A 26,520-nucleotide genomic window follows, 5' to 3' on the forward strand; every position below is an offset into this window, starting at 1 on the left:
CCATCAGGATGTTTTGCCACAGAAAGACGCAGCAGACGGACTCTTAGAAATGCTTTCAATAGGAAAACGGATCAGTACAGTCGACAGCGTCGGAGCGACAGTCTTCAACATGACATACAGACAGGAAACACACACAGCAGTTGGGACATGGTCATGTGAACATGTGAACACAACCCGGTGTGATACAGTGAAGAGTTTCTCTAACAGAACGTGACATGGACAGAGACTAGTGACCGTCTGGTTGTGGCAGGAGCGACTGCTGTTTAATCCAAGCTTGCTGCAGGCAGGGGGCTTCTTCTCCTCACCTGTCAATCAGCCAATGAGGCTCAAACTAACTACTGTTATAAATAGCGTTGCAAAATATCGGGAATTTTCAAAGTTGGAAACTTTCCATGGGAATTAACGGGAATATATGGGAACAACGGGAATAAATCCGAAATTTACAAAATTGAAGGTTGGCCCTTAATAGGTAATTAGTAATATTTTACTCAACATTCATGTTTTTGTAGTTCAGTAAAATAATTGATTGTTCATACAAGAATTAAAACTTGATAAAGTTCTACTCACAAATAAATCTGTTGAAACGTCATGTTTTTTAATTGTATTATTTTTAATGGATGTCTGCTTATGACAAAACAAAATTTACATTTACGGTATGTTTGGATATGATACAGTTTGTTTAAATTACCCCCAATTTCCAGTTAATTCCCACAAATTCCTGATAATTCCAAGAAATTCCCATAATTCCCACGGAAAGTTTCCAATTTGGAATATTTCCAAAATTCCCCAGCTTAATTTCCCATGGAAAGCTTCTGGAAATTTACCAGAAATTTACTGGAAAATTTCTGCCCCTTTGCAACCCTAGTTATAAATGATGAATTAATATTTAAAGCTTAACTAATGCTTAATAGTGTGGACTTATTATAAAGTGTTACCTGTTCCCTCTGTTATCTTCAGTGTTTCTGATCAAACAGGAGCGGTGAACGAAGTTTCTAATGAGCGTTTTAATGGCTTTATTAATGTTTAATAGAACCCTCCCTTCTATGATTGTATCAGACCCAGCAGCTTTCAGCGTATTTAAAACGCCATGAAGGTCAATTTGTTCCATTCAGATTTTGTGATTATCTGTGCAATTGATTTTGCTTGTCTATCGCCGCCGACTGTTTTGGCCAGGACGCTGGAGAAAGAAAGAGGTTTTTAATCTCAGTTAGACCGTCCTTGCTTAAATGAAGGTTCAGTATCAAACAATACAAACACATTTTGGCCTTTTAAAGTTGTGAAGCATCTTAAAGGCTGGTGATTAACCTCCTCCTGCTTGACCTTTTAATTAATCTCATCCAGTGAGTCATTGGAGCTCTCATCCCCTGGAACAGAACGGCACGGCCTTTGTACCAGTGCAGACTTTCATCCGGTCTATTCTCTAAATGATTTATTAACATTTACCGATGACTTATTAGCTTTTGCTCTTGTCTTATTAAGAAACTATCGGCCTTGACATTTGTCAATTATTAATATAAATAGACTTTATTAATGACTATTAAAAGTTTAGTTCTACATTAGACAAATGTGCTCTTTTACTTTCTGACAGATGAGAAGATCCACACATAATTACATTCACAGACTTCAGATGTCAACTTTTAACCATTGTTAAATGATTAACCATTATTAAAGCCACTGGTTATGTTTATGGTGTGTAAAGTGTTCATAAAGGAAGACTTATCTGAAAGTGATCGCAAGAATTGTCAGCTGCACTGGACTGTGTGAATTTCCTTTTCAGGCACTCTTGGATTAAAACTCTATATTCACGAGTCCTCCTGCTGTCTTTCTCGTCCTAGCGGTGAATCGTGTGGACAGCACTTGGACGAGCTCATGAATATCTCTTCCCAGCTCCACTTCCCGCCACACCCACACACTCAAATAAACATATGCATGAGCGATCATGTCCAGCTCACCAGTGTAATTCCTGCTCACTGTTAGGACACACATGAGAAACAAAAGAGCCTAAAAATAACAACATACAGGTATATTTCTCTCTCTAAAAAAGATTTTCATTCAAAATGTATGCATTTTCTCTTATAAATATATTGATTTCATCCAAACCTATTCTGCAATTTTATTTTTGTTAGGTTTTTTATTTTATATTTTCTTAATAAAAATCATTCTTTGGGTTGATCCTTCCCAACAACCAGCTGAAATGACAAGAAGACATCTGCATAGGTTTGCACAGCTGCATCAGACACGAGTTCAAACGCAGACACACATGAGACATCACTGTGCCACACTGTAAAGTCATTCATGCTCGGAGATTTCAGGTCAACACGTACCGCTTTACCGATGGAGATACAGATATGTCGCCTAAAAACGGAAGCCCGGCAGCTAAGAAATCAAAGTGCCTATGAAAAGTATTGAAGCAATGAGAATGGAGGTAGACCTTTTTCTTTTAGTGGTGAACCAAAGCAGCTGGGATGTTGACCACTGCAGAGGAAGTCTGGAGGAGTCTCTGTACGCCGACAGGCCGTCCACAACACCAAGCCCAACAGGTTGTCGGTGAGCTCGGCTGACTGACGTGGAGAGTGGATAAGCCGTCTGCGTACAGCGGTCCTTCCTCCTTCTCAAGCTGATGTAAACATTTTGGAAAATTTGGTCAACTAGGAAGATGATTGACGTTCATGGGGACGATGTCAGACAGTGTCTTTTTCTTTGAAAAAAAGGATAAATGTTTAAATGTTAAATATAACGTGTACTGTAGAAGAACATGCCACCTGGACAATAACCTCAGCCGCCCACAGGTTTATTCAGATGCCGGGGGGAGGGGGGACACGAGGGCGTCGTAGAGGTTTCACTATGGAGGTTTGCAAATAAAAAGTGCTGGTTTTTATACATTCACTTGATGGATGGAGCCTGTTACCCTGCTCAGACTGGACTGTGCATCACTGATACATTAAACCTGGTCGTAGTGACATGAAGTCGGGGACAGAAACCTAAATGAGAGGAGCCAGGAGAGATGTCATGAAAAGATTACTGGTTGCATTATGGGATATGTAGGACTGGCTTGATAGAGCCAACTAGCAGGCAGGACATCACAGACTCTGCCGCTTTGAATTTACTGCTGCAGTTTTTCTGGCTAATGGAGCAAACTAGAAAAGCAGCAGAGACAAATTTCAACTGTTTAACAAGGGTTAGCAAATACGTGTTCAAATGTAACAGTAGTTATTTGAAATTTTGAGTTTAAAGGGATAGTTCAACATTTTTGGCAAATTGGCCCATTGCCATAATCCCTATACTCATAGCAGTAGGTTTGTTACCCTTAATTGTCGGTGCAAGCTACTTTTAGAACGGCGGAGCAGAGCCGCGAGCTGCTCAGAGCTACACTACAGAGGCTCATGGGATTTCTTGGTTTCCCTCATCAAACTCATCAAATACACAATCCAACAACTCCAAAACGCTCTGGTGGACAAGTTGTGACCTGCACATTCACCACGCTATGAGATAATAACACAACGTTACCAGACAGAGTTGTTTTCGTGGTAAATGCAAGCCGGGTCATGCCGAAAAGAGACTTGCATGAATTTACCCATCCACCAGAGCATTTTGGAGTTGTTGGATTGTGTATTTGATGAGTTTGATGAGGGAAACCAAGAAATCCCATTAGCCTCCGTAGCGTAGCTCTGAGCAGCTCACGACTCTGCTCCACCGTTCTAAAAATAGCTTGCACCGACAATTAAAGGTAACAAACCTACTGCTATGACTATAGGGATTATGGCAATGGGCCAATCTGCCAAAATGTTGAACTATCCCTTTAACAAGCGTTAGCAAATATTTGTTCAAATGTCACAGTAGTTATTTGAAGTTTTAAGTTTAAAGACCAATATGACCAATATATATTTCCTCTTTAGTTGCTACGTGCTGGATTCTATTCACCAGCAGGTCACTGACTGTCAGTCTGCTGTTCGGTGCTGGAAGGAAATCATGGGCTGAGTTTATTAGAGCTGCCCGGTGCAGAACACTAGGTTGCAAACAAACAATAATTGTTGTGGCTGTAGAAAAGACTGTAGCTCCATAGGGTTAAGGCAAACTGTAGTCTAGGAACAATTCTCTGTGGGCTTGTAGCTACCAGTGGCCCCCGTTCATATGAAACATAGTTATTTGATTCTTTTCTCATATATAAAATATTGTTTTGTGCAGCTATAATATCTCTCCTGTGAGATGGTAAATTACTGGAGGGCTGCTTTACAGGTTTTCTCCTCTCCTTGCTTTGAGGTTTGGGATGTCACGCACTCACTGTAAAATGAGAAAACTGCATGTCTGTCAATAAAAAAATAAGCATTCTTTTTGTCAGATATACAGTACGCCATGGTCCTGATGCATACAGCTGTTGCCTCGTGTTCCGGACGTCCCCCTGAACAAATGAATAAACCTGAGAGATCACGCTGGGGGTCGGCTGCGGCTTCGTCGACGTACAGCTCTGTCACTGTCCTCATCTTTTTCCCATGATCCTGCATTGTCCCGCGTACCCACCTGTCTTTCCCCAGACTCCTTAGCCTGATAACTGGGATGCATACAAGAAGAGTTTGTACATGGTATTCCCCTCTCTACAGAGTTGGCAGTGGGCTAGTAGAGATGGTCATAGGCACTACAAGGAAACCTTCCTCTTTGGAGGTAAACTTTGTGACCCTGTTCATGTTCTGTAAGACCGAGAGCTTTCTATGAGAGGGGCTTCGGCCAAAGCCTCTGGGGAAGTCCTACTCTTATATTTTCCATCTCTTACTGTCAGCAGTCACCAATTAATCAGTAAGGAGAAGAGTAATGGTACAGATAAAGTGCAAAATGAGCCCCCCGCCCCCCAAACCTCAGTGTGTGTGCCACCGCCCGTCTTTGGCTGCGTTTTTTACCCCTGTACTACGATGTCACTCCCTCCTCGTCACTCCCTCCTTCTGTCTGCTGTGCCGGGGGGGGGCCAGTCCATCAGGGCTCAGTTCTTTTTGAAAAAAGAGAAAAGTCTCCGTTCCCGGTCGGAGATGCGGTGAGCTCGTCTGGAGGACTGACCGCCGTGGGCCCGCGATGACCCCGACAGGGAGGAAGGGGCCGAGCGCCACTCGTCCTGGTGCTTGTCCATCAGCTGCTGGTCAATCACTCTGTGCATATCGTCCTACGGCCGAGGACAAGAGAGGTGAATGAGAGACAGTCCGGAGAGAGGACATCTGGTGGGGGGATACAGGAGGTTTGGGGGAGACTGGGCTCATTAATCATTGACCTGTTAGGTACTAATCACACAGACACCACAACCACCTCTCAGCCCCAGTAATTCTGAAATTTTCTTCCAGAATAATTTATATGAGCAGCTTTTAGAGGCCTGAGGAGGCAAAATTATTCAGTCAGTACATAAATATCAGAATTAAAAAACAAACAAACCTAAGTTAGTGTTGCATAAATACGTTTTTTCTACTTTCCTGTTAATCATCTTGAGACCCCTGGGATATAATCACTGTTCTGAAGAAACTGAGGGTTTATGACATGTTACTCAGTACTGACTCCAAAAAGTAAACATTTATCATCCAACATCCCTCCATTAGTTACTAAGGGGGGCTGAACCCAATCCCAGGAGGCATAGTGCGAGGGCGGGGTACACCCTGGACATGTCACCAGTCTAAAGTGTGTTCAAGCAAATTTCCGTCAGTACGATAAATAGTAATGTTGTGACAGCTTGTATGAATTAAATTCAACCTTTATTCCCACACTGTACAGCCTACCCATGACACGATACATAAGCTTAGTGATGGGACCGTTTTTTAAAATTTATAACTACACCAGTTTTCAATGTAATATCATCTATGTTAAAGGGGTAGTTCAACATTTTGGCAAATTGGCCCATTGTCATAATCTCTATAGTTTTAGGAGTAGGTTCGTTACCTTTAATTGTCGGTGCAAGCTATTTTTAGAACGGCGGAGCAGAGCCGTGAGCTGCTCAGAGCTAAGCTACGGAGGCTAATGGGATTTCTTGGTTTCCCTCATCAAACTCATCAAATACACAATCCAACTACTCCAAAACACTCTGGTGGACAAGTTGTGACCTGCACATTCACCACGCTATGAGAGTTGTTTCCATTGTTTTCGAGGCAAATGCAGAGACTGCTTGCCAAAAACTGATGGGAACGCGCATCAGCGGTTTTGCATGAATTTACCTCGAAAACAACTCTGTCTCATAACGTTCTGTTATTATCTCATAGCGTGGTGAATGTGCAGGTCACAACTTGTCCACCAGAGCGTTTTGGAGTTGTTGGATTGTGTGTTTGATGAGTTTGATGAAGAAATCCCATGAGCCTCCGTAGTGTAGCTCTGAGCAGCTCACGGCTCTGCTCCGCCGTTCTAAAAAGAGCTTGCATTGACAATTAAAGGTAACAAACCTACTCCTAAGACTATAGGGATTATGGCAATGAGCCAATTTGCCAAAATGTTGAAATATACCTTTAAATATATCATGTACTTCTACCGACGTAAATTTGCTTGGACACACTTTATCACACTACCCAACCTTTAAGAGCTACATTGGATACAGAGGTGTTTTTGATGTGTGTGTATTCATCTCAGAACAGGTCAGGTGACCAGTGGACCCAGCCCCTAAACAAACATGTAGGTGGGTAACAGGTGAATGGAGAGAGCAGACAGACAGGTGGAGAGAGAAGAGGTGGTGGGTTGGATGGTCTCTGTGATGGTTGATGGTTTCAGACAGAAAGGAAGCGGTGATGGGCGTTGCTCCTGAGGCGGTTAAACCGCGGCATGGAATGGCTCAGCGTGGCTGTACATAGCCGAGTTAGAGTTAGTCAGTGCGGGGGTGATAACGGCGAGATGGCGCAGCTCGGGCTCACCTCTAAGGCAGGAGGGGGGGGTACCACAGGGGAGAAAGGGTGGTACGGAAGCTGAGAAAGGCCACTAGATCAGAAACCACAAGAGCCAAACAGTAAAGAGCCCTGAGGAGGCAAACTGTGGGCACGGAGAAGAGAGAGGAAAGAGCTGCTAGTTAGGGATGAGGAGGGGGAGGGAGGACACACACAAACACACACACACATACACACACATACACACACACACACACATACACAGTGTCCCATAGTGACATCTGTAATATGTTTCCTTACGGACACCTATCACATCCAAGCAGCTGACATACTCCCTCAGAAGTTAATTGACTGGTTTGGTGAACGTGCACAGATTCTGTGTGAGTGTTAAAATATGCTGACGCTAATCACAAGTGATGGGGGAGGGAGAGGGGGAGGGGGGGAGGGAGGGAGGGGACATGGACAGACTCTTCTAGCTGTTAGTGCCATTTCACTCTCACAGATGTAGTGTATCAGTCTGCAGACTAGTTTTATTATTGACAAGTGGATCAACAAAATTCACAGTTTTTTTTGTGTAACAATGCTACAAAAAGCTGCTCCAACATGCTACAGAAAGACCACTGGGCTTTTACTAAGTACGGGTTCGTGACCTTTGACCCACCTGCCAGGCCTCCAGCTGCTGCGACAGGTTGAGCTTCTGCTGGATGGCGTCCAGGAGCTGGCTATTCAGAGACATGATGTCTATTTTACATTTGGCCAGCTCCATCTCCACCGCTTTCTTTCTGCAGACACACACACACACACACACACAGAAAATCAAGGTTTCCTACAGAGTCCTGGGAAATACTCATACACATGGTGATGACTTGGAATAACTGTGAAATAAAGAGTTTGATTCTTTGGGAAATTCACTTTCCTGCTGGAGACAAGAGAGAGTTTCAACACTGCTCTCATGTTAGAAGAGAGATGAAGCTAATATAAAGCTGAAGGCTGTCAGCTGAAGCTCCAGCACTACACATGTTCAACAAAAATAAGCTAAATATAAATTCCCATAAAGGTCCAGTGTGTAAAATGAGGGGAAACGGTGACATCTAGCATTCTGATCCTATTATTTATCTATTAAATCATTCTATTGTTTATTTATTTATTTATTTTGAAACGTGCTCTCTGGTTGGCTGGATTTTCCATTCCGTACAAACATGGCGGCGCAAGATGGCGACACTCTCTAAGCAAGACCCTTGCTATATGTATATATAAAAGAAGAATTATAAAGCTACGAAAACCAAACAGATTTTATTTTATAGCAATTATACACTTATACAAATATTTATATTCATGGGGCGCCGAGTGGCACAGTAGGTTAAGCAGGCGCCCCATGTGTTGAGGCTATAGTCCTCGTGCAGGCGGCCCTGGTTCAAATTCCGCATCGGACGGCCCGTTCCTGTGTGTCATTCCCCCTCTCTCTGCCTCCCCATTTCCTGTCTCTCTCGACTGTACTATCAAATAAAGGCATGAAAAAGCCCCAAAATATATATGTATTCATATTTTGCCAATAAACCTTGACAAATATTACACACTGGACCTTTAAATCAGATCATTTGTACCTAAGTACTCTTTGCAGAGGGATAATTCCAGTTCATTACGTCTGTTTCTCTACTTTTGATCATGAGATCTGTTGCTAATAAAGCAATGTGCTTGACCAGAGTCATGGGTGCACCGAGGAAACATCACTACAATGAAGTCTGACAGGAGAAGAAATAAATGCAGCCAGTTTTTAACAACAGTTCAGCCATCGTCACTAAATCACTTTGTCCTTGCAGGAGTTGAGCACAGCTGAAATATTGCAAACATCCCTCTTTGCACAGCGAGACTTTGGTGCGTGCACAACAACTACAGCAGGAGCAGAGGGTCAAAGTTGCACCAACGGGGGCAGCCATAAACTGTGGTGAGTGGTTAGAAGCAGTGTGGGTAATATGTTTCATTTTCTCCTCCAAAATCAGGCGATGGTTTGACTCCTACTGTGTCTTGTTTCATCACGTGTCTTTTTAGGGATTTGACTGCATTCCCTGATGTCATCACCAGGATAACTGTCCTTCAGCTCATTGGGTCAATGTGAGCTGATTAAGGCTTATTGTGTGATATATTGTAATGCAACTAACTGTATATGTATCGTAGAGCAGTGGTTTTCAAAGTGGGGGCCGGGGCCCCCTGGGTGGCCGCCAGGGGTTCCTAGGGGGTCCTCAGCAAATTGTTTATTATCAAGGTGATAATAAACAATTACCTTGGAGCTGCTACTGGTGTGCAGACTTTGTGTTTTGCCTATTTGATGCATTTTTTGGTCCGGCACCCAGCTTTTAGATTTTGTGGATGTGCGTGCATTTTCTATTGTTTTTCAACAAATGCAAATAACAAAATAAAATAAAGTTATGGTATTTTGGGCATTATTTATGATAAAATAACATATCGAAACCTTATTTGCCATGCTAATCTTTCAAATTGCCTGGCAGACAAATTGTCATTCATGACATCATGACCATTTACTGCTAACTGTTTCAAAACTCAGTGGTTTTGTGAAATGGCAAGCCTATTTGGCCAATGAGTGAGACTGTATGCGCGTACTGGGTATGATACTCTTTTGGATTTCCTGATCACCCCCGGACCTTGAATATGGGTAATTGTTCAATGTTTTGTATTTGTCTTTTGTTTTACCTTCCTGTACTAAAAGATGAAAATGATCTATAAATAATGAGAAAAAAACACCTCAGTGGTTTTGCAAAGGGGGTCCCGAGGCTAATGCTATTGGGGGGGGGGAACCCCTATCATAGAGAACCTGCTACATTCTACTCATTCTGTACAGTTTTTACATGACATTATTGGGTTTAACTGCATAGTATTCATTCTGTGATGTGTTCGTACTTGGCTATGGCGTCGTCTCGGTCTCTGATTGCACTCTGGAGCTGCTCGTTGGGTTCTCGGACTTCAGACATCATCCTGATCCGGTCGTTGTCCTCCCGGAGAGAGCACATTTCTACAGAGAGCAGCGCCATCTGCAGGTCACATGGGAGAACAAAGCAGATGTGTGAGACACGGGCCTCGTCATCCTGACAGCTTCGAGGCTTTAATGGCGACGTTATACGGAGGGGCGCTCATGTGTGAGATATTAAGCTGACCCAGTTCAAGGGGGAAAATAAATTGGCCGTGTGTTTTAGTGTAGATTCTCTGAGATGGCATCATAAACCCAGAGGAGGGGGGGCGAGCTGTCCTCACAGATGAAAACAAGGTTAAAGCAACGTCCTACATTATAAACAGCATACATCAAATTCACACAGGCTCACACACTGGAGCTGGTGAGAAATTCATCCGCAGCACTGGCTCGGCCCGGTGTTATTCTTAGACGTGAGCGATCCTTAAAGCAATGTTATTCCACCAAGAAGGCCTGGATGTGATGTTGAATTAATGAGCGGCTGTCTGACACTTTGCTGTCCACGTGATCAGCCTCAAAGCCTCGGTGCCGACGTGTTTGTCTTTGGGCGTTAATCTGGTGGAGGAAGTGGGTACCTGGTTGTGCAGCTGCAGCAGCTCCTCTTGGCCGCCGCGCGTCTTGTCCTGCTCGGCCTCGTACAGGTCTCTGACCTCCCTCAGCTCCTCGCCCAGCTTCCTCACCTGCTCCTCCAGAGCCTCCTCATCGCTGCGCCGCGAGCCCTGTCAACACACACACACAACACACACACACCTCACTGTCTTTGTGCTGTCAATACCCATGACGCTGCATCCCACTTATTTTTTTAAACAGTTTGTATCAACTTTGCAACATCATTAACTTAATGAGAATAGGTAGATGATCCACTATGACAGCACTTTATGGAATTTTATAGTTTTCCTGTTAATTTTCTGTTCAGGAATAGATACCGTATGCAGAATAATTCCTGAATATCAGGAATTATTTCCTGATAATTTCCTTGATCTTAGGATCTTTTAAATTCCTTTATTTATTTTTTACCAAGCCAAGCTTCTGTCCTTTTTACTTTACACCTCTCTTTTAGAACTGATAATGCCGACTGCTGTGGTTTTGATGCTGTGCAATGCTGCTTTGTCTGTACGTCTATGCCTGTATGTCTGTCACTGTACTTATGTCTATTGTTTGTATGTCTGTCACTGCTTATTGCTTATTGCTGCTTATATGTCTTATTGTCTTGTTGCTACACGGTGCAAATTTCCCCTTTTGGGGACAATAAAGTTTATCTAATCTAATCTAAATCAGTTGCTGTGACTTTGGGAGAATTTAAATAGAAAACTGTGACGGCAAGATGGTTGGATGTGCAAAACTGTAACATCAGTCCACATGCATGCATTTGCATACAATCCACTGAGTCTGAGAATAAACATTCACAGTAATGGATGAATATTTATTTTTTTGGTTAATATGCATCACTTTAGGTAGGAGAAGCCACTTCAAAGAAATTCCTTTGGAAGCCACCTCCTTCTGACAAACAGCCATGTCCTGTCATGGCTTTCATACCTACTCAGCTTAAAAAGGCAGGTTTAAGGTTTTGAAATTCAATACATTTTAGAAAAATTTTCACTTGGAAACAAAATCCTCTTATTGTTTTCCTCTGCACAGCAGCTGATGAGGAATAAATATACATATGGAACTGAACTGATTTGAACAATGAACAATTGATCTTAGTGTGAGCATTAATTTAATGTAAAGTGTCCAGAAACACAGAGGAGTGGGCAGCGTTACACTGTGATTAACACAAGAGGAAGTTCCTGACAGGCTCTGGTTTTGTTTGTCTCTACATATTTAATCTTATTAGCTGTAAACAATGAAAACATGAACGCAGGTCCAAAAAAACAAAAAAGTTCATCATGCCACAGCGAATTCCATTTGATTTACAAAGCAAGATTCATTCAAATGAAACACGAGTTGTTACCGTGGACTCGTTCCCATCCAGCAGATTCTGTGTTAGCCTCCGTAGCTCCAGCAGGCTGGTGTGGAGGCTGCCTGTAGGCACATCCTTGGCTGAGGACGTCTCCGAGGACTCGTCCATGGAAGAGTCGGTGGACAGGGCCGAGTCGGTGACGTCGTTTCCCCGGAGATGGGAGCAGAGCGAGCGGACCTCGCAGTAGGCCTCCCACAGCTGAAGACGCAACTACACGGGCAAGAAGAGGAGGGGAGTGTTTTAGTTACCACACACACCTGCTGCTGCTGCTGCTGGCTGAGGCAAACAGCTATGAACCATCATCCTACAGCCATGCAGTGATCATAATGAGGTCTACCTGCTCCCTCTCCTGCTCCTGCTCCTCCTGCTCCATGCTCTGTTCGATCTCACACAGCAGGCTGGACGGGTGCGGCGTGAGGCTCTGGAGGCTGTGCTCGTCCGACAGCTCCTCCAACTGAGCCGTCAGCTGCCGGTGGGAAACCTGAACCTCGTGGAGCTCCAGCTGGCTCTGTCGCAACTGGACACGACAACGAGGGGCAAAACAGGAATTTAACATTTAATATATGTAGAGGCTGAGAGGAGCACTGATGCATTTAATGGCAGATTTTAGTGGGTAAATTTAAAGATGGTGGGGCGTCATTTAGCTCAGTTGGTAGAGCAGGCGCCCCATATACAGAGGCTATAGTCCACCGCAGCCGGCCCCGTATCGAATCCCAAGCAACCCTTTGCTGCATGTCATTCTCCCTCTCTCTGACTCCCATTTCCTGTCTGTCTCAACTATACTATCCATTAAAGGGATAGTTCAACATTTTGGCAAATTGGCCCATTGCCATAATCCCTATAGTTTTAGGAGTAGGTTTGTCACCTATAATTGTTGATGCAAGCTATTTTTAGAACAGCGGAGCAGAGCCACGAGCTTTTCAGATTAACGCTACGGAGGCTCATGGGATTTCTTGGTTTCCCTCATCAAACTCGTCAAATACACAATCCAACAACTCCAAAACGCTCTGGTGGACAAGTTGTGACCTGCACATTCACCACGCTATGAGATAATAACGGAATGTTACGAGACCGAGTTGTTTTCAAGGTAAATGCAGAGACTGCTTGCTGAAAAACTGCCCCCGACGAGAACACGCATCAGCGGTTCTGCATGAATTTACCTCGAAAACAACTCTGTCTCGTAACGTTCTGTTATTATCTCATAGCGTGGTGAATGTGCAGGTCACAACTTGTCCACCAGAGCGTTTTGGAGTTGTTGGATTGTGTATTTGATGAGTTTGATGAGGGAAACCAAGAAATTCCATTAGCCTCCGTAGCGTAGCTCTGAGCAGCTCCCAGCTCCGCTCGGCCGTTCTAAAAATAGCTTGCACCGACAATTAAAGATAACGAAGCTACTCCTAAAACTATAGGGATTATGACAGTGGATCAATTTGCCAAAATGTTGAACTATCTCTTTAAAGGCAAAAGGCCCAAAATATACTGTATGCACACCTTAAAAAATAAAAAAAATGGCTTTTCAGACAGTAATGTAGAATATCTCCGTAGGTATTAGCTGATCTCAAAGGTCAACAGTCCTTTGTGCGCGTCACCGTACCTGTAGGTCCTTTTCGTGACACTGCTTCTCCAACACCAGCGTCCTCTCTCTGAGGTCGTCCACCGTGCTCTGCAGCAGCTCGTTCTCCTCCAGCATTGCGTGCACCCGGCGCTCCAGCTCCATCTTCCTCTCCGACAGCATCTTAATCTAAAAATGTCAAATGGCACCGGTCAGTTACCGCGCCGCAGGAAATAGGCACTATGTCCAAAAGAGAGTTCAGAATTCCTGGTCGATTGACGGACAGATGGGCAGCTATGGACCTGATTAAAGGATAGATTTTGTTGTTTTTCTGACTCTGAGGCAAGCTGGGCTCTTACACAAGATTAAAAAGTACTCCCACTGGCCTGAAGAATGTTTGTTGCCTAGCACGGGTGTAGGCGTTATTTGCCACCCTCGTGTTCAGGAATGTTGGGTGTCCAGAAAGCCTGATATCAGCTCCTTTACCAAGGTGAGACCATGTAACAGCCTTCTACTAAAGGCTGACATTGCAGCATCACAACTTTTTCCTTGTGAATTGTTTTTTTTCTTCTTTCCTTTAAGCCACTTGAGCAGCTTTCCCCATTAAACAAACATCAGTTCACTTGTTCACTTTCATCCCTCCTGCGTTTGACCTACATCTGGTAACCTACTTCACGGCGCAGGAGCTTACATGTGGATCGGTTGTTTTCACTACCGTATGTGAAGTCCTGGGTATTTTCGTGATGCTGTAGTCACCGTCTTTACGCAAATAGGGCTAAAAAAGTCATTAATCATCAGTACATGTCAAATAAAAGCAAAGGAAAAAGTGGGAGCACCCAGACATTGCAGTATCGCGGCTAAATATAGAGCAGTAGCCTTTTCTCCCAATTATAGCACAGGCTCTGCAGTCTGGGTGTTTTCTGCCTGGCTTTGAAGAGCAGCTACGGGGGAAATCTCAGCTGTTGTTATGCTCTGGTTGAGTCCTTGTTCATCACATGTCTGGCTGATATCATACATGAACACGACTGACAACACAACACGTCTCATGCTCTGATTGCCAAGCATGTTCTTCATGCTCAAGCCTCAGGAAACAGGGATTGCCATATGGGATTGTTCAATATGTTTTTTCCATCTACAGTGGCATGCAAAAGTTTGGGCACCCCTGGTCAAAATTTCTGTTCATGTGAACAGTTAAAAGGATACTTCACCCAAAATCGATAATTTACCAATTTTTCACCGTCATGCCAAGGAAGGGTTTGGAGAACTTCCTGAGTTATCAAAACACTTTGGAGTTCCAGGGGGGGTCCGGCTGGCAACGGATTTTCATATAATGGCGGTGCATAGAGTTCACTTTTGAATCGTCCAAAACACACACTATGAAACATCCAAATACCTCCATACTGCTCGTCTGTACTGACCCAAGTGTCCTGAAGCCACCACATGGAAAAGCTGTACGGACAAAATTAATGTGATCTCTGTTTTTAGCCTTGTTGTAGTACTGTAGTAGCTCCCAGTGGCTCTGTTGATGTTTGTGCGCATGCGCAAGATTTCTTCGCCATTGAAACCCATTGGATGTATGATGTAAACACGGAAGAACATCTTGCAGCAAATATCGCGCAGCCACTGGGAGCTACTGCTACAACAAGGATAAAAACACAGATCACATTTTTTTTTCCGAACAACTTTTTTATGAGGCGGCTTCAGGACACTTGGGTCAGTACAGACGAGCAGTATGGAGGTATCTGGATGTTTCATAGTGGGTGTTGTGGACGATTCAAAAGTGAACTCTATCCACTGCCATTATATGAAAATCCGTTGCCAGCCGGACCCCCCCTGGAACTCCAAAAGCATTTTGATAATACGAAAGTTCTCCAAACCCTTCCTTGGCATGACAGCGAAATTGGTAAATTATCGATTTTGGGTGAAGTATCCCTTTAACAGAAATTTTAACCGGCGGTGCCCAAACTTTTGCATGCCACTGTATATATAAATCCCCCTTTATTCCTGTAACAACACAAGATCCTGTTTGGATCCTTTATGTGAATGAATTGAACTGGACAGGGCAGAAGCAGCTGTACGTTCAAAGGAAAATAATAATGCAATCCTTGTTTCTAACATTTTTACAAGATGTTCCATGCAGCATGCAGTCTGGCTGATAGACAGAGAGCGTTCGGTTACCACTCACTTCTAGCCCTTGCTGCTCCAACCGTGACGGAAGGAGGGCGAGGGAGGGGAACAACGGGTGAGGAGAGAGGTAAAGACAAAGATCAGAGAGAGAGAGAGAGAGAGGAGAAGATAAAGTTTAAGAGAAAAGAAGAAACAGTTCCAGCAGCATGGCAGGTGAAAGCTGAAGACTGCCCTCTGAAAAATGGGACTGTTTTTCCTTTAATGGGATTTTCACTCAAGAAGTGTATCACTAGAAACTCCAACTTCAAAGTGAGTCTACGTAACTTTTGCCAAACAGTCAGTGTGACCGATGAGTTGGTAATCCCAGGATAATTGCACAGGGGGGTAAAATCCCTATCTGCTGTCACCTGCAGGCTCCTTACTGAGGCTAACAAACTATTTATTTTTGCAAACAGAAATGAGCTGTACTCTTCAGTTCTGTTTAGCTCTAAAGTGATAAAGCCCATAATGGAAAAATGAAAGCTCACCTCCGCCTGTAGAGTCTCCAGTCGTGTCATGTGCTGGCTCGTGGACATACTCTTCTCCCTGAAGTCATCCCGTAATGAATGGACCTGAGTGGACAGCTGCTTCTCCACCTCTGCAGCCTGGACACACACAGACGGACAGAGAACAGAATACAAAGTGAGCCAAAGTTTTGCCTTAAATGAGTCTGCTCATGCTTTAGATATACCCCTCCGATTTAGCACTACTCTGCTGTAACGCCGTCAGATTCACAGGAGAACGTAGGAAAATCGATGCAGCTTATTCCGTATTCTCCTTCTTGCCTGGCACCTACAGTACAGTACCTACATTACACAGCTGGAGAGTTACCAGTAGGTGTTTTTTATCAGTAGCAGCTAAAGCAGCTGGGAGCCACTCTGAGCAGCAGGGAGCCACAAAGCTCTAAGTTCACATCTTTTCCTGCACCCACAGTCTCAGATTGTTTTCATCTTCAAACTGCAGCCACAACCAAAGCTGACTGAAGTGACATCACTTGAGGTGACATCACACAGCTCCAGTAAGAGCCATTTCGGCATTTATTTTGGTGGGTTAAAGGAAATGGTATTTTTACACCACCACGGATCAGCCACTGTGACTTTCTTTTATTTGGGTTTGCAAAGAGAAGGGCACCACAGCTCCCGTACAACTTTTTTTCACATGCAGCACATGCAGAGGACCTGTAAACCAATTTGTGTAGAATCGGTGGACTTCCCCTTTAATTGTTGTTGGTGGTGGTGATGTTGACACAACAACACATTGTTAAAGCGCCACTTTAAATGCTCAGTTAGATTAGAAACATTGCTCTGCAGCTCTTCAGTCTGTGTTCGCTTACTAAGATACTGAGGTGACTCATTCACTGGAGTCTGATGGGAAAGTGTACACACACACACACACACACACACACAAACACACACACACATGAAGAAGTGTGCAAAACAATGAGCTCAGTGTAACTGATGTGTTGCTCCCCAGTCTCTTCCTGGAAATGGAGCATTCGATGGCCGTTCCTCTGAAAAGCACACTTTCACCTAAATGTCACGGCCCTTTTGGAAAGCATTAAATAGACCACTGCAGTGTGTGTGTGTGTGTGTGTGTGTGTGTGTGTGTAATCCAGCACAGCAGCACACTCAAGCTTATTGGACAGGTGGGATCAGACTACACAGTGTTGGTCTTCATTAGCATAGAGCTGCTCTCCGGAAGCTACTGTTCGCATTATCATCACTGCCATGGCAACAGTAAAAACCTAAAAATGACTCATTTTTTATAGTGCACTGAGGAGAATAAACATGGCCTATATAAGTATGTGAGTGTGTGTGTATATATATATCACCAAAAATCCATTAACCAAGTACATGTTCAGGTCAAGTTACTGTATATTTTGTCTTTTCATCTCTCTGAGTGGAAATGAATTGAAGTCATGGCATCACTATGAACTTCAGCCTGTAGGTGGCACTACACACTGCAGCAGCTTCCCAGGATGCTCACAGAGGGATGAGAAGAGTCTCAACAACCAGTTGTGTAGAAACATTAGTTTACTTCAGTTCACTTGTGTCCTCGGGTAACACTTGGTTGTTGTGTGTGTGTGTGTGTGTGTGTGTGTGTGTGCTGTGCTGGGAGTCTCTGGAAAGGACAAGCTGCCAGGAAGACTCTGCCTCAGCTGCACGGCTCCGAGGCTCTGAACGGTAACTAACACGATGACGGAGGCACTGTAACTACTCCTGAGTTTTACAGTGGCTTGTTAAAAAAAACTATGAGGATGTCAGAACAAGTTATGCATTTCCACATTTTCTCCTCGCACTAAAGGTTTATACTACAAGTTATCTGCACAGTTTTTTTTGTTGTTTTTTTTAATTACAATAAATTAATGAATCATCCTCTTCCCAGTGTTATTACAGAGAGGACTGAGATTCAGGTATCATCAATTCAAGGAACACCAAAAAGATATGACAATATAGTAAAAAAAAAAAAAAGTTTCCCTATATACACACCATGTAACAACAAGTCAAAAAGAGTAAGTGAAGCTGTCAATCACTGTGGATAGGTTGTCTGATGACGGAATTATACTGCATGGATATGGAGAAGATCCATGTGTTCGCTGACACTAAAAAACAGGTTTAACATGAGGGCAGAGCGTCACTGCTGAATGACTCACACCACACAATATAAGAAATGTATTTGCTCTCAAGACCTGATGGCATAATATGGTCTGGAAAGTCAGGTTTTCTTTACCCATACTCATATAGCTCAGGTCTCAGCCTTTTACCAAGCCTTTTTTACTGTGAGAATGTGCAGTAAAGTTTCTGGGATTGAGTTGGAAGAACTTTTACTTTTATAAAGAGCCAGAGCCACAAAGAAGGCACAGGCCATTGTGGCTGACTGCACTCTCCCTCTCTCTACAGAGTCTAAGCTGTTGCATTCTGGTCCCAGATATATGGGGATGATAAAGTTCACCTACCTACCAACGACAGTTTGACATACTGAAGGACTTAACCTCGTTGCTGTGCTATGAGCTAATGCCTCTGAACCAAACCAGTGGGCATTCAGCTAATGTGTCCACGTCCAGATGTGGGATTCGGTTCGACAGCTGTGCGACGCTGTGACTTCTCTGTGTGGGAAACAGATGTGCGGCCAGTGGAGGTCAGCGTGGTGACGGGTCACAGCGGAGACGGCACATTTGACCCACTGGCCCCGACAAGCTGACACACTGAGATCACATGAAAAAAAAAAAAAGAGGGAGAGAGATGACTGCAGACTGTCGGATTTGCAGATTATCATCTGCGCATAAATTGCTCAGATATCCCAGATCAAGCATGATGAGCACACCAGGACGAACAGGAGCAAACCAAACAGAGAAAGAAGACGTGTCCCTTCACAGCCCCCGACCTGACATTTACCTGAGCGGATACACTCTGTCCAGGAGGAGCAGGAGGACGGAAAGCAGTAAAAGCAGAAATCACTTCTGCTGATTCACTGATTCACTGTTTGCAGAGCTTGTGACTGCAGGTGGACTGTGGGTCTTCGGTGGCAAAACCTATATATACTATAGCATCGAACTATCTGTACCCAAGTGCCATTCTGGAGAGCACATTCCCATGGTAACAACACATGGAGTTACAATTTGCATGTCACTCTGGTAGTCATAGCAACCGGGGGAGAAGGATAGGATTGGTGGAGCTGCGACTTGTGGTCTCAGTGCTTCTGGTATTTTCCTTAGTCACTTTCACAGAGCGCTGCCGCGTCTAGACTCGGGGAGGGAGGGTGGGTGGGCAATCCCACTTTTCAAATGGTTGCATAACAAATCCTCAGTTTGACAATGCGTACCAATCACACAGGGCTGCCAACGCCACCGAGAGCAACGGCTACGGCACCGTGGGCTGACGGGAGGCAGACGTTCTGTGCTCCGGTGACTCGCATGTGAGCAAAGATCACGGCTGGACGGATGCCCGGGGACTGGAGGTTGTAAGAGGAGGAGTGAAACTGAATCCGGTGCAGAGTGTGATCTGGATACACACTGAAGCCACAAGCAACATTAGACACCAGATTTTTAGTTGTTTTTTTTTGCTTTTGTCATTCAAAAATACTCACATTACCCCCTTCATGTCAAACTGCTGTACACGGCAAGTCCAAAAATTGTGAATTGTTCCTTCTCTATGGCTTCAAATAAACAACCTTGATGAGTCACTGGAGGCTGCTGTCAAATTTTAATTAAGTAAATCCTACAGATTGAGGGGGGGGGGAGTAGAATTGGCCATAAAGCATGTAGACGCTTATGCTGGAGTCAGTGCATCTCCAGCCCTCTCTGAGCATGTGTGATAATGTAATTAGAATAAGGCCCCTTTCCTGCTCGTTCACCCTGATCAGATTAGGCCTGAGGAGCCTGGCTGTCGTCACGCTCAAAATCCACACAGACCGGCACATGCCTCCTAGGCTCAACTCCTGGATCAATTGCACCTATTTTTCCCCACTCGGTGTATGAAATATAACGTTAGGTTTTTATCTATAATGATGGGAAATTCACTCAAACAAGCCCAGCAGAGACTCTCACACCCACACATAGAGAAATAACCACAGGGGGTATATGTGTCAGCCCAGGAAAAGATTTGAGGACAGAGCTGGAGATTACATTTTTAGATCTGCTTTGCCCAAATTTCGAAGTTACCTGCTGTTATTAATTAAGCAGAGTATAGAGTGGAGTTGTTTTGGTTTTGGGCTGAATGCATATGGCAAGGCTATTAGCCAAGGATTATAGCCTAATCCCCTCAGCGCTGCATCTTACCCCATGACTTACATCACTTCCCATGGAGTGCCCTGGCTTCTCAAGGTCGTCCTCCTGCAGCCAACTGAAGGCTCTTTAAGAACAGATTCCTGGGTTGTCAGGGGGGGGGTGTAGTGTTTTTATTCATCTCATCTCTGCCTGAAAGGTTTGTCTTAGAAATCATGTGGTTGGGTTCTATGTGTGTGTAGCTGCAATCTGAAAAGTGTTTTAGTTATGTATGGACAAAAAATGACTGGCTCAACTTAATCAATACATGGATAAATCAATAGCAAGAATTTGGAAGAAAAAAAAACCATTTCATTCAATAAAATCGATAAAGGTAAATTTAATACAAAGAAGGTGAATCAATAATGATAATTAGTAATGATTGATTCTTTGGTGAAGAAATCAGTGTCTGGATTGATACGTCAAAAGTTGTAATAAAAAAAATCATTCAATATGTATCAATGATATATTTTCCTTGTAAATGTTGGGAAATAATTTACATTTAAGAAATTTGATTACTTATTGATGTCCTGATTAACTACTAACTACCAACATTTATTTCAGATTTATGTTTTGTTTTTCTCCATTTCTTTAATCATTTATTCATTATAATTTCAAGTACTTGAAATATGTATTTATTTATTGTCTATAGTGTTGTAATGGGAGCCACAAACTGGCTTCATTTTTAATCTGCACCTCTTTGTGTTTGTGTGTTACTGTTAGCTAGAGGCAGTGGATGTTGTTGTTCTGTTAATTAGAAGACTGGTGCTCAATAGATTTGTCTATTGTCCAGTCACCGCTCTCTGAAATGTGATGTCCAGCTGGCACTCTAAAGGACCGCAATGACAAGCACATAATCAGGTGTAGGAGGACAAAGGGACGTGTCCTGGTCCATAGTTTTTTGATGGAGCTTCCAGGAGGACACGTGCAGACCAATTTAGATCATAAAAAGATGTTCCATATGAAGAGTTAACATTCAGAGTTATCCTCCATTCAAAGATATCAGCAGATCTCCAGCTCACTACTGGTCTTAGTCAGAGCTGTAAACAGTTAAGGTTACTTAGTCACAGCCCATTTCTTAGTAATGAGTCCAGACAGAGGGAGAAATGAAAGTAAGAGAGAAAAAAGGGTACAATTAGAGAGAGAGAGAAGGAGAGAGATAGGCAGAGCACTGTGGCTGACCTCATTTATTCTATTACCCAGCAGGTCTCCCTCTGTCCTGCCCAACGCTCTGAATCATGAGATCTGGATCGATGGAGTCAATTAGGTCTCATGAATTTCACTGAGTCACTAAGACCACAAGATACGCTGCCCCCCCCCCCCCAAAAAAAACACAATACAAACCACTTCCACTGAATATCTCTACAGATTCCCACATCCAGGTTTTTCAATTCAATCAAATGCAGTTTAATTATGCTAAGTGCCTGCTTTTGCGGCAAATCCATCACAACTGACCCGTCCAAACCAAGTCCTTGATTGCAATGTGATGACGGTGTCGGGGCACGATATGGTTGGAGGCTAATTTCAGCAGATCACGACAACAAGCAGAGCTCTCTGTCTCTCTGTACGGCTGTGAGCTGGAGGTTCATATCGGCCACATGGAGCCTTCTACCTCCCTGAGCATCATGTGCCTGGCAGCAGATCGGACCTTCTCCCAGGGGGAGGAGACAAGAACACACAAGAGCGAGCGAGCGTTGCCATAGCAGTGCTGATGGAGGTGATCATCAAAACACCTGTATGGGCTTGTCAACCTTTTTTTTTATATACAGTACAGCTCTGGGCATCTTGAGATGTTGTCTCTGCCACCAATGCCAGTCTAGCTGGCAGCTGATAACACAGTGATGCCTCTAATTAAAGCCCTTAAATGGACAGTTCATCATTTTGGCAAATTTGCCATAATCCCTACAGTCTTAGCAGTAGGTTTGTTACCTTTAATTGTCGGTGCAAGCTGTTTTTAGAACAGTGGAGCAGAGCCGCGAGCTGCTCAGAGCTACGCTATGGAGGCTCATGGGATTTCTTGGTTTCCCTCATCAAACGCATCAAATACAAAATCCAACAACTCCAAAACGCTCTGGTGGACAAGTTGTGACCTGCACATTCATCACCACCACTATGTTTCCGAGGTAAATTCATGCAAAACAGGTGATGCAGTCAGGGGCAGTTTTTCGGCAAGCAGTCCCGAAAACAACTCTGTCTGATAACGTTGTGTTATTATCTCATAGCGTGGTGAATGTGCAGGTCACAACTTGTCCACCAGAGTGTTTTGGAGTTGTTGGATTGTGTATTTGATGAGTTTGATGAGGGAAACCAAGAAATCCCATTAGCCTCCGTAGCGTAGCTCTGAGCAGCTCAAGGTTCTGCTCCGCCATTCTGAAAATAGCTTGCACCAACAATCAAAGGTAACGAACCTACTGCTAAAATTATAGGGATTATGGCAATGGGACAATTTGCCAAAATGTTGAACTCTCCCTTTAAGTTGATATGGTCTTACAGGTGTTTAGACTGTATATCCCTCGGACAGGACTAGGTAGCATGACGTGATCCTGTTGCTGGTGAAATGCAAGCTCAGCCTTAACAACTGTTAGCATGACACAGGGTTTAGGAAATATGCTGATCAATCATTCTGTATAGTCGCCTTGGCAAATCATACTTTTATCGATGTGGGTATGAAGCGGGCAAACACACAAGGCCGCTGCTTCATTCGATACAGTAATGATATTAGGTATGGATACGCTGCATGGATAAAGTGTCCCTGTTTTTGGTGCAGATTGAGCAACTGAAGTATTTGAGCTCCTTAGCAGGGATTAATCAGCCGGAGCTACAAATGCTAGCACTCTCTGCTCCATCAATCCGCATCTACTGCCAATCTCAGTTTGCCCTGATGTGTGTACGGTACATCAGGTCAGCAGGAACACAGCGTCTGGTCCTCATGTCAACCCTGAGTGCTGCTATAGGCATTTCTCTCATCTATCTATCCACCTGTCTATTCCCCCACCTCTATCTCATATCAGACCGTTCCTGCTCGGCCAGTCGTGATGACTGCACTCAAATTACCTGTCAATAGGCATAGTGCTATTGCATAAGTGTGCAGTCCAATCACTTTGAATTATTCACCGTAACACCCGGAAGCTCCGCTTTTATATTGATGAGTCGGCATAATTCAGGTGAAGTTAGAGAGAGAGCGGCTGAATGGAGGTAGACTCCTGCCCTGTGGGATGATGAATCTTTACTTGGCTGAGCACCTTGTGTCATGTCAGCCAGGCAGACTTGAATTGGTCTGAGTGGCCTTCAGGCCAGGCCGGGGACGGATCCATACAAAAGAACGCATGCACACACACACACAGTAGAATTTCCTTGGGAGGTTTCTTTTCTTAGTAGGGTGTTAAAACAGCATTAGGACCATGTGATACACTGGCTCAAAGCCCTGGCTAATTAACTTCTCCATGCAGATCGACCCGGTCCATCTGAAGAAGGACATGTGAAGCACACAATACACACACACACACACACGGACGCAGCTCACCCTACTGAGTTGCTCCAGCAGTCTGTGGTTCTGTTCGGAGAGCTCACTGATGGCCTTGGTTTTGTCCCTGTCAGCCTCCCTCAGCTGGACCTGGTGGCGCTCCAGCTCGCCCTGCAGCTGCTGGACGTCCGTCTCCAGCTCGGCCACGCGGCCCTCCCATTCCCCCTCTCGACTCTCCAGGCGCCGGCGCAGCTCATGCTTCTCCTGCTCCAAGTGCTGCATGCGAATGAGGGGAGAGAGGGTGATATTGGTTAAACCTTGACTTGCTCGGGTTTTGTGGACAACGCTGGCCTGATTCTTAAGTATCCAGGGAAAGCAGGGATTGTGGGACAAAGTCAGATGCTCCGCACGGACACTGGTGCTTCAGCAGACTGGGAAAGTTGCTCTCTTATGCTCACTGAATGTAAAGATTGATCCTCTTACTTGTGATTTTTTTTATGACAATAAAGTTTCAAGGTTTCAAAATGTCCTTCATGCATAACTCACATTCTTTCTCATTCTGTGCTGTAGCTGTGAATGTAGCACTCACGTGGAAACAACAAATAAAGTTTAATGACTATTCAACCACACATCAGAACCTGTGTAAAAAAAAAGTGCTAAAGAGTGAATGAACCTGAACCTGAACTGAAACCAAAACTGAATATGATGGGATGTAATTTGGGGATTTCAACCTGAAACAGTATCTTGTGCCCCTGGCTCCTGGAGTGACAGTTCAGATAAAACAATGCTTCTTTCTATTCTCTAGATGGTAGTGAAGGTGAACAGATGCACTGCAGCACTAACGACTGCCAGAGTTTGGATGGGGAGCTGATATTATGGCTAAGACCGAGGCTGAAGCAGCTGGCATCTGTGTGGCCACTGTTTTCATCTCTGGGTATGAGGCCAAACCGAAGGAGGGATCAAAGAAATTCAAAACAAGACCACAAAACAACATCATCGGGAACTTGAACGACATTAATATCAAAAGGAGTTTGATAGGAGGAGGCAGCTTATTTCTCTGAGCTGCAACGTGGGGGATGAATATGGATCAAAGAGCTGAACAGATGTACAGTAGATACAGTAGGCCGTGGACAGCCACAGGATTAGTCCTGATAGTTTCTCACGCCACGTGTTGGTTTGTGTGAGGGGTTTTTTGTTTTTGTTGAAAACAACAAAAACAACAGCTTAACTGAGCAGCCTCCACTGTAAACATGGTGTGTGAGATAAATCACAGACTGAGCTACAGCTTTTGTCAGCCTGGCTGCTGGTCACTGAGTCTTTCTCTTCAATCTCTAAATAACTAGTTCCCATGTTCTTATGGCATAATGTTACTATAATAAGTAATCACGCTACATGAAGCCTCCCTCTCTGTCATAGCCTGAACGTGAAGCTCTACAGTTTGTTTACATGGTGAAGGCCTAAACTTGGATACAGGATTATGGCGTTTGACAAACCAGAAAGAGGCTTATGGCAGGCAGCATTAAAACTTAAGCAAAAATATCATTTCCTTCAAAGGTTTACCTCTAATTTCTCGTTGAGATCTTTGTGCATTTTCTCATATTGCTTGGTCAAGTCTTGGTTTCTCTCCAGCAGCGCTTTGCCAAGTTTAGCAGCTAAAACCAAGTCTTTTTCCTTTTGACGGAAGAGCGACAGTAAGTCTGCGTTGTGCCCCACCGCAGGCGTTTCTAGGTCCGGCAGCTCCTCCTCGCCGTCCCGCTCCCCGGTGAGCATGGCCAGCTCTTCCTCCAAGGCCATACCGAGGCCTCCCGAGCCGGCGTGCCGCAGCGGATGACCCTGAAAGCCGCCGGGCTCCTGGGCGCCGCCGGGACTCGCCCGCGGCTCCATGCAGTCGCTGTCCAGCTCCAGCGGTGCTGAAACCACCGCAGACGTCTGCAGGTCGAGGCAGAAAGCGGACATCGCCGCCCGGCGGAGGAGAAGCCAACAGATGAGAGGCGACTGGTTTCACTCCGGATGAACCCACCCTGCTCTGACTGGGCTGGGCTGACCGGACCGGCTTAGTATCGACAATCCGTCCATCATTCTCCAAATTCAGAGCTGGGTCCAGTTATGCCAACTGCTCTCTTCCCAGTTCCCTCACGTCCCTCTCTCCTTGTAGTTAAACCTTCCCAGTTGCGACTCTGATTGAATCCCAGCAAACACCGCCTCGTCCGCAGCTCACTGACTGTCTGTTATTCGAGACGCAAAATGCTCTTATCCCGGTATAAACCTCCTCGATGAGCTCTGCGCTGCGGTCGGTCGGTCAGGGTCCACGCCGTCCCGGGGTCCCGAGTCCCCCATAATGATTGGCCTTTTTTACACCGGAGGCATTTGCCAGTCAAACAGATGAGCGCGGTCCCGATGCCTTCTCAACCTCTTTCCCTTCTTGAATGCGCGTTCCCGCCACGGTAGTGACGCCAGCTGCGACCTGCTACAACCGACCAGCTCATTGGCTGAAAGCGATAGCGCCATATTTTGGTGGTTCACATCTGTGACAGCCAGGACATGAGCACGTGAAGAGATAAAATAAGAGCAGCTGCTCCCTCAGAGGCTGTCGGTACCATAATACATCCATGGTCGGTACACACGGTCAAACTGGAACAACACTGGTGTTTTTTTGTTTTGTAAACCTAATGAAATTATATTTATTACAAACAGGTGCTCAGACACTAACAAAAACGTGGTAATGGGTATAAATGTCACGCTTTGATACATTAACCATATCAAATAATAACATGTCATCATGTTTGCATGTTCACATA

General features: G+C 44.4%; 1 protein-coding gene across 3 annotated transcripts; it reads right to left on the bottom strand.

The window, feature by feature from the left end:
* Nucleotides 1-3,819: 3,819 nt before the first annotated feature.
* Nucleotides 3,820-26,208, bottom strand: bicdl1 (BICD family like cargo adaptor 1). 3 transcript variants are annotated; one of them, XM_085787676.1, is made up of 11 exons: nt 25,283-26,203; nt 23,783-23,998; nt 15,986-16,102; nt 15,517-15,528; nt 13,374-13,520; nt 12,117-12,296; nt 11,771-11,989; nt 10,395-10,538; nt 9,753-9,883; nt 7,498-7,618; nt 3,820-5,149 (listed from the first exon to the last, which is right to left on the bottom strand). In XM_085787676.1, exons 1-11 carry the CDS (start codon nt 25,676-25,678, stop codon nt 4,973-4,975), a joined length of 1,860 nt encoding a protein of 619 aa, XP_085643802.1. In that variant the 5' UTR covers nt 25,679-26,203; the 3' UTR covers nt 3,820-4,972. The 3 variants fall into 3 exon arrangements, with proteins under 3 accessions (XP_085643802.1, XP_085643803.1, XP_085643804.1); XM_085787678.1 differs by lacking the exon at nt 3,820-5,149 and adding an exon at nt 6,821-6,981 and having other exon boundaries at nt 25,283-26,208; XM_085787677.1 differs by lacking the exon at nt 15,517-15,528 and having other exon boundaries at nt 3,822-5,149; nt 25,283-26,202.
* Between the last annotated feature and the right edge of the window lie 312 nt (nt 26,209-26,520).

This window comes from Trachurus japonicus, chromosome 9, assembly GCF_045865225.1.
Source record: "Trachurus japonicus isolate A0001 chromosome 9, Traja_1.0".
Lineage (NCBI taxonomy): Eukaryota > Metazoa > Chordata > Actinopteri > Carangiformes > Carangidae > Trachurus > Trachurus japonicus.

What these genes read in the sequence shown, in the direction of transcription:
- bicdl1 (XM_085787676.1), bottom strand. Translation starts at nt 25,678, where the DNA reads ATGTCCGCTTTCTGCCTCGACCTGCAGACGTCTGCGGTGGTTTCAGCA. An exon ending in TGCTGGAGCAACTCAGTAGG is followed by an intron (nt 16,103 to 23,782) that starts GTGAGCTGCGTC and finishes GTGTGTGTCCAG; the next exon opens with GCTGCAGAGGTGGAGAAGCA. An exon ending in TGGATGGGAACGAGTCCACG is followed by an intron (nt 10,539 to 11,770) that starts GTAACAACTCGT and finishes GTGTGTTGACAG; the next exon opens with GGCTCGCGGCGCAGCGATGA.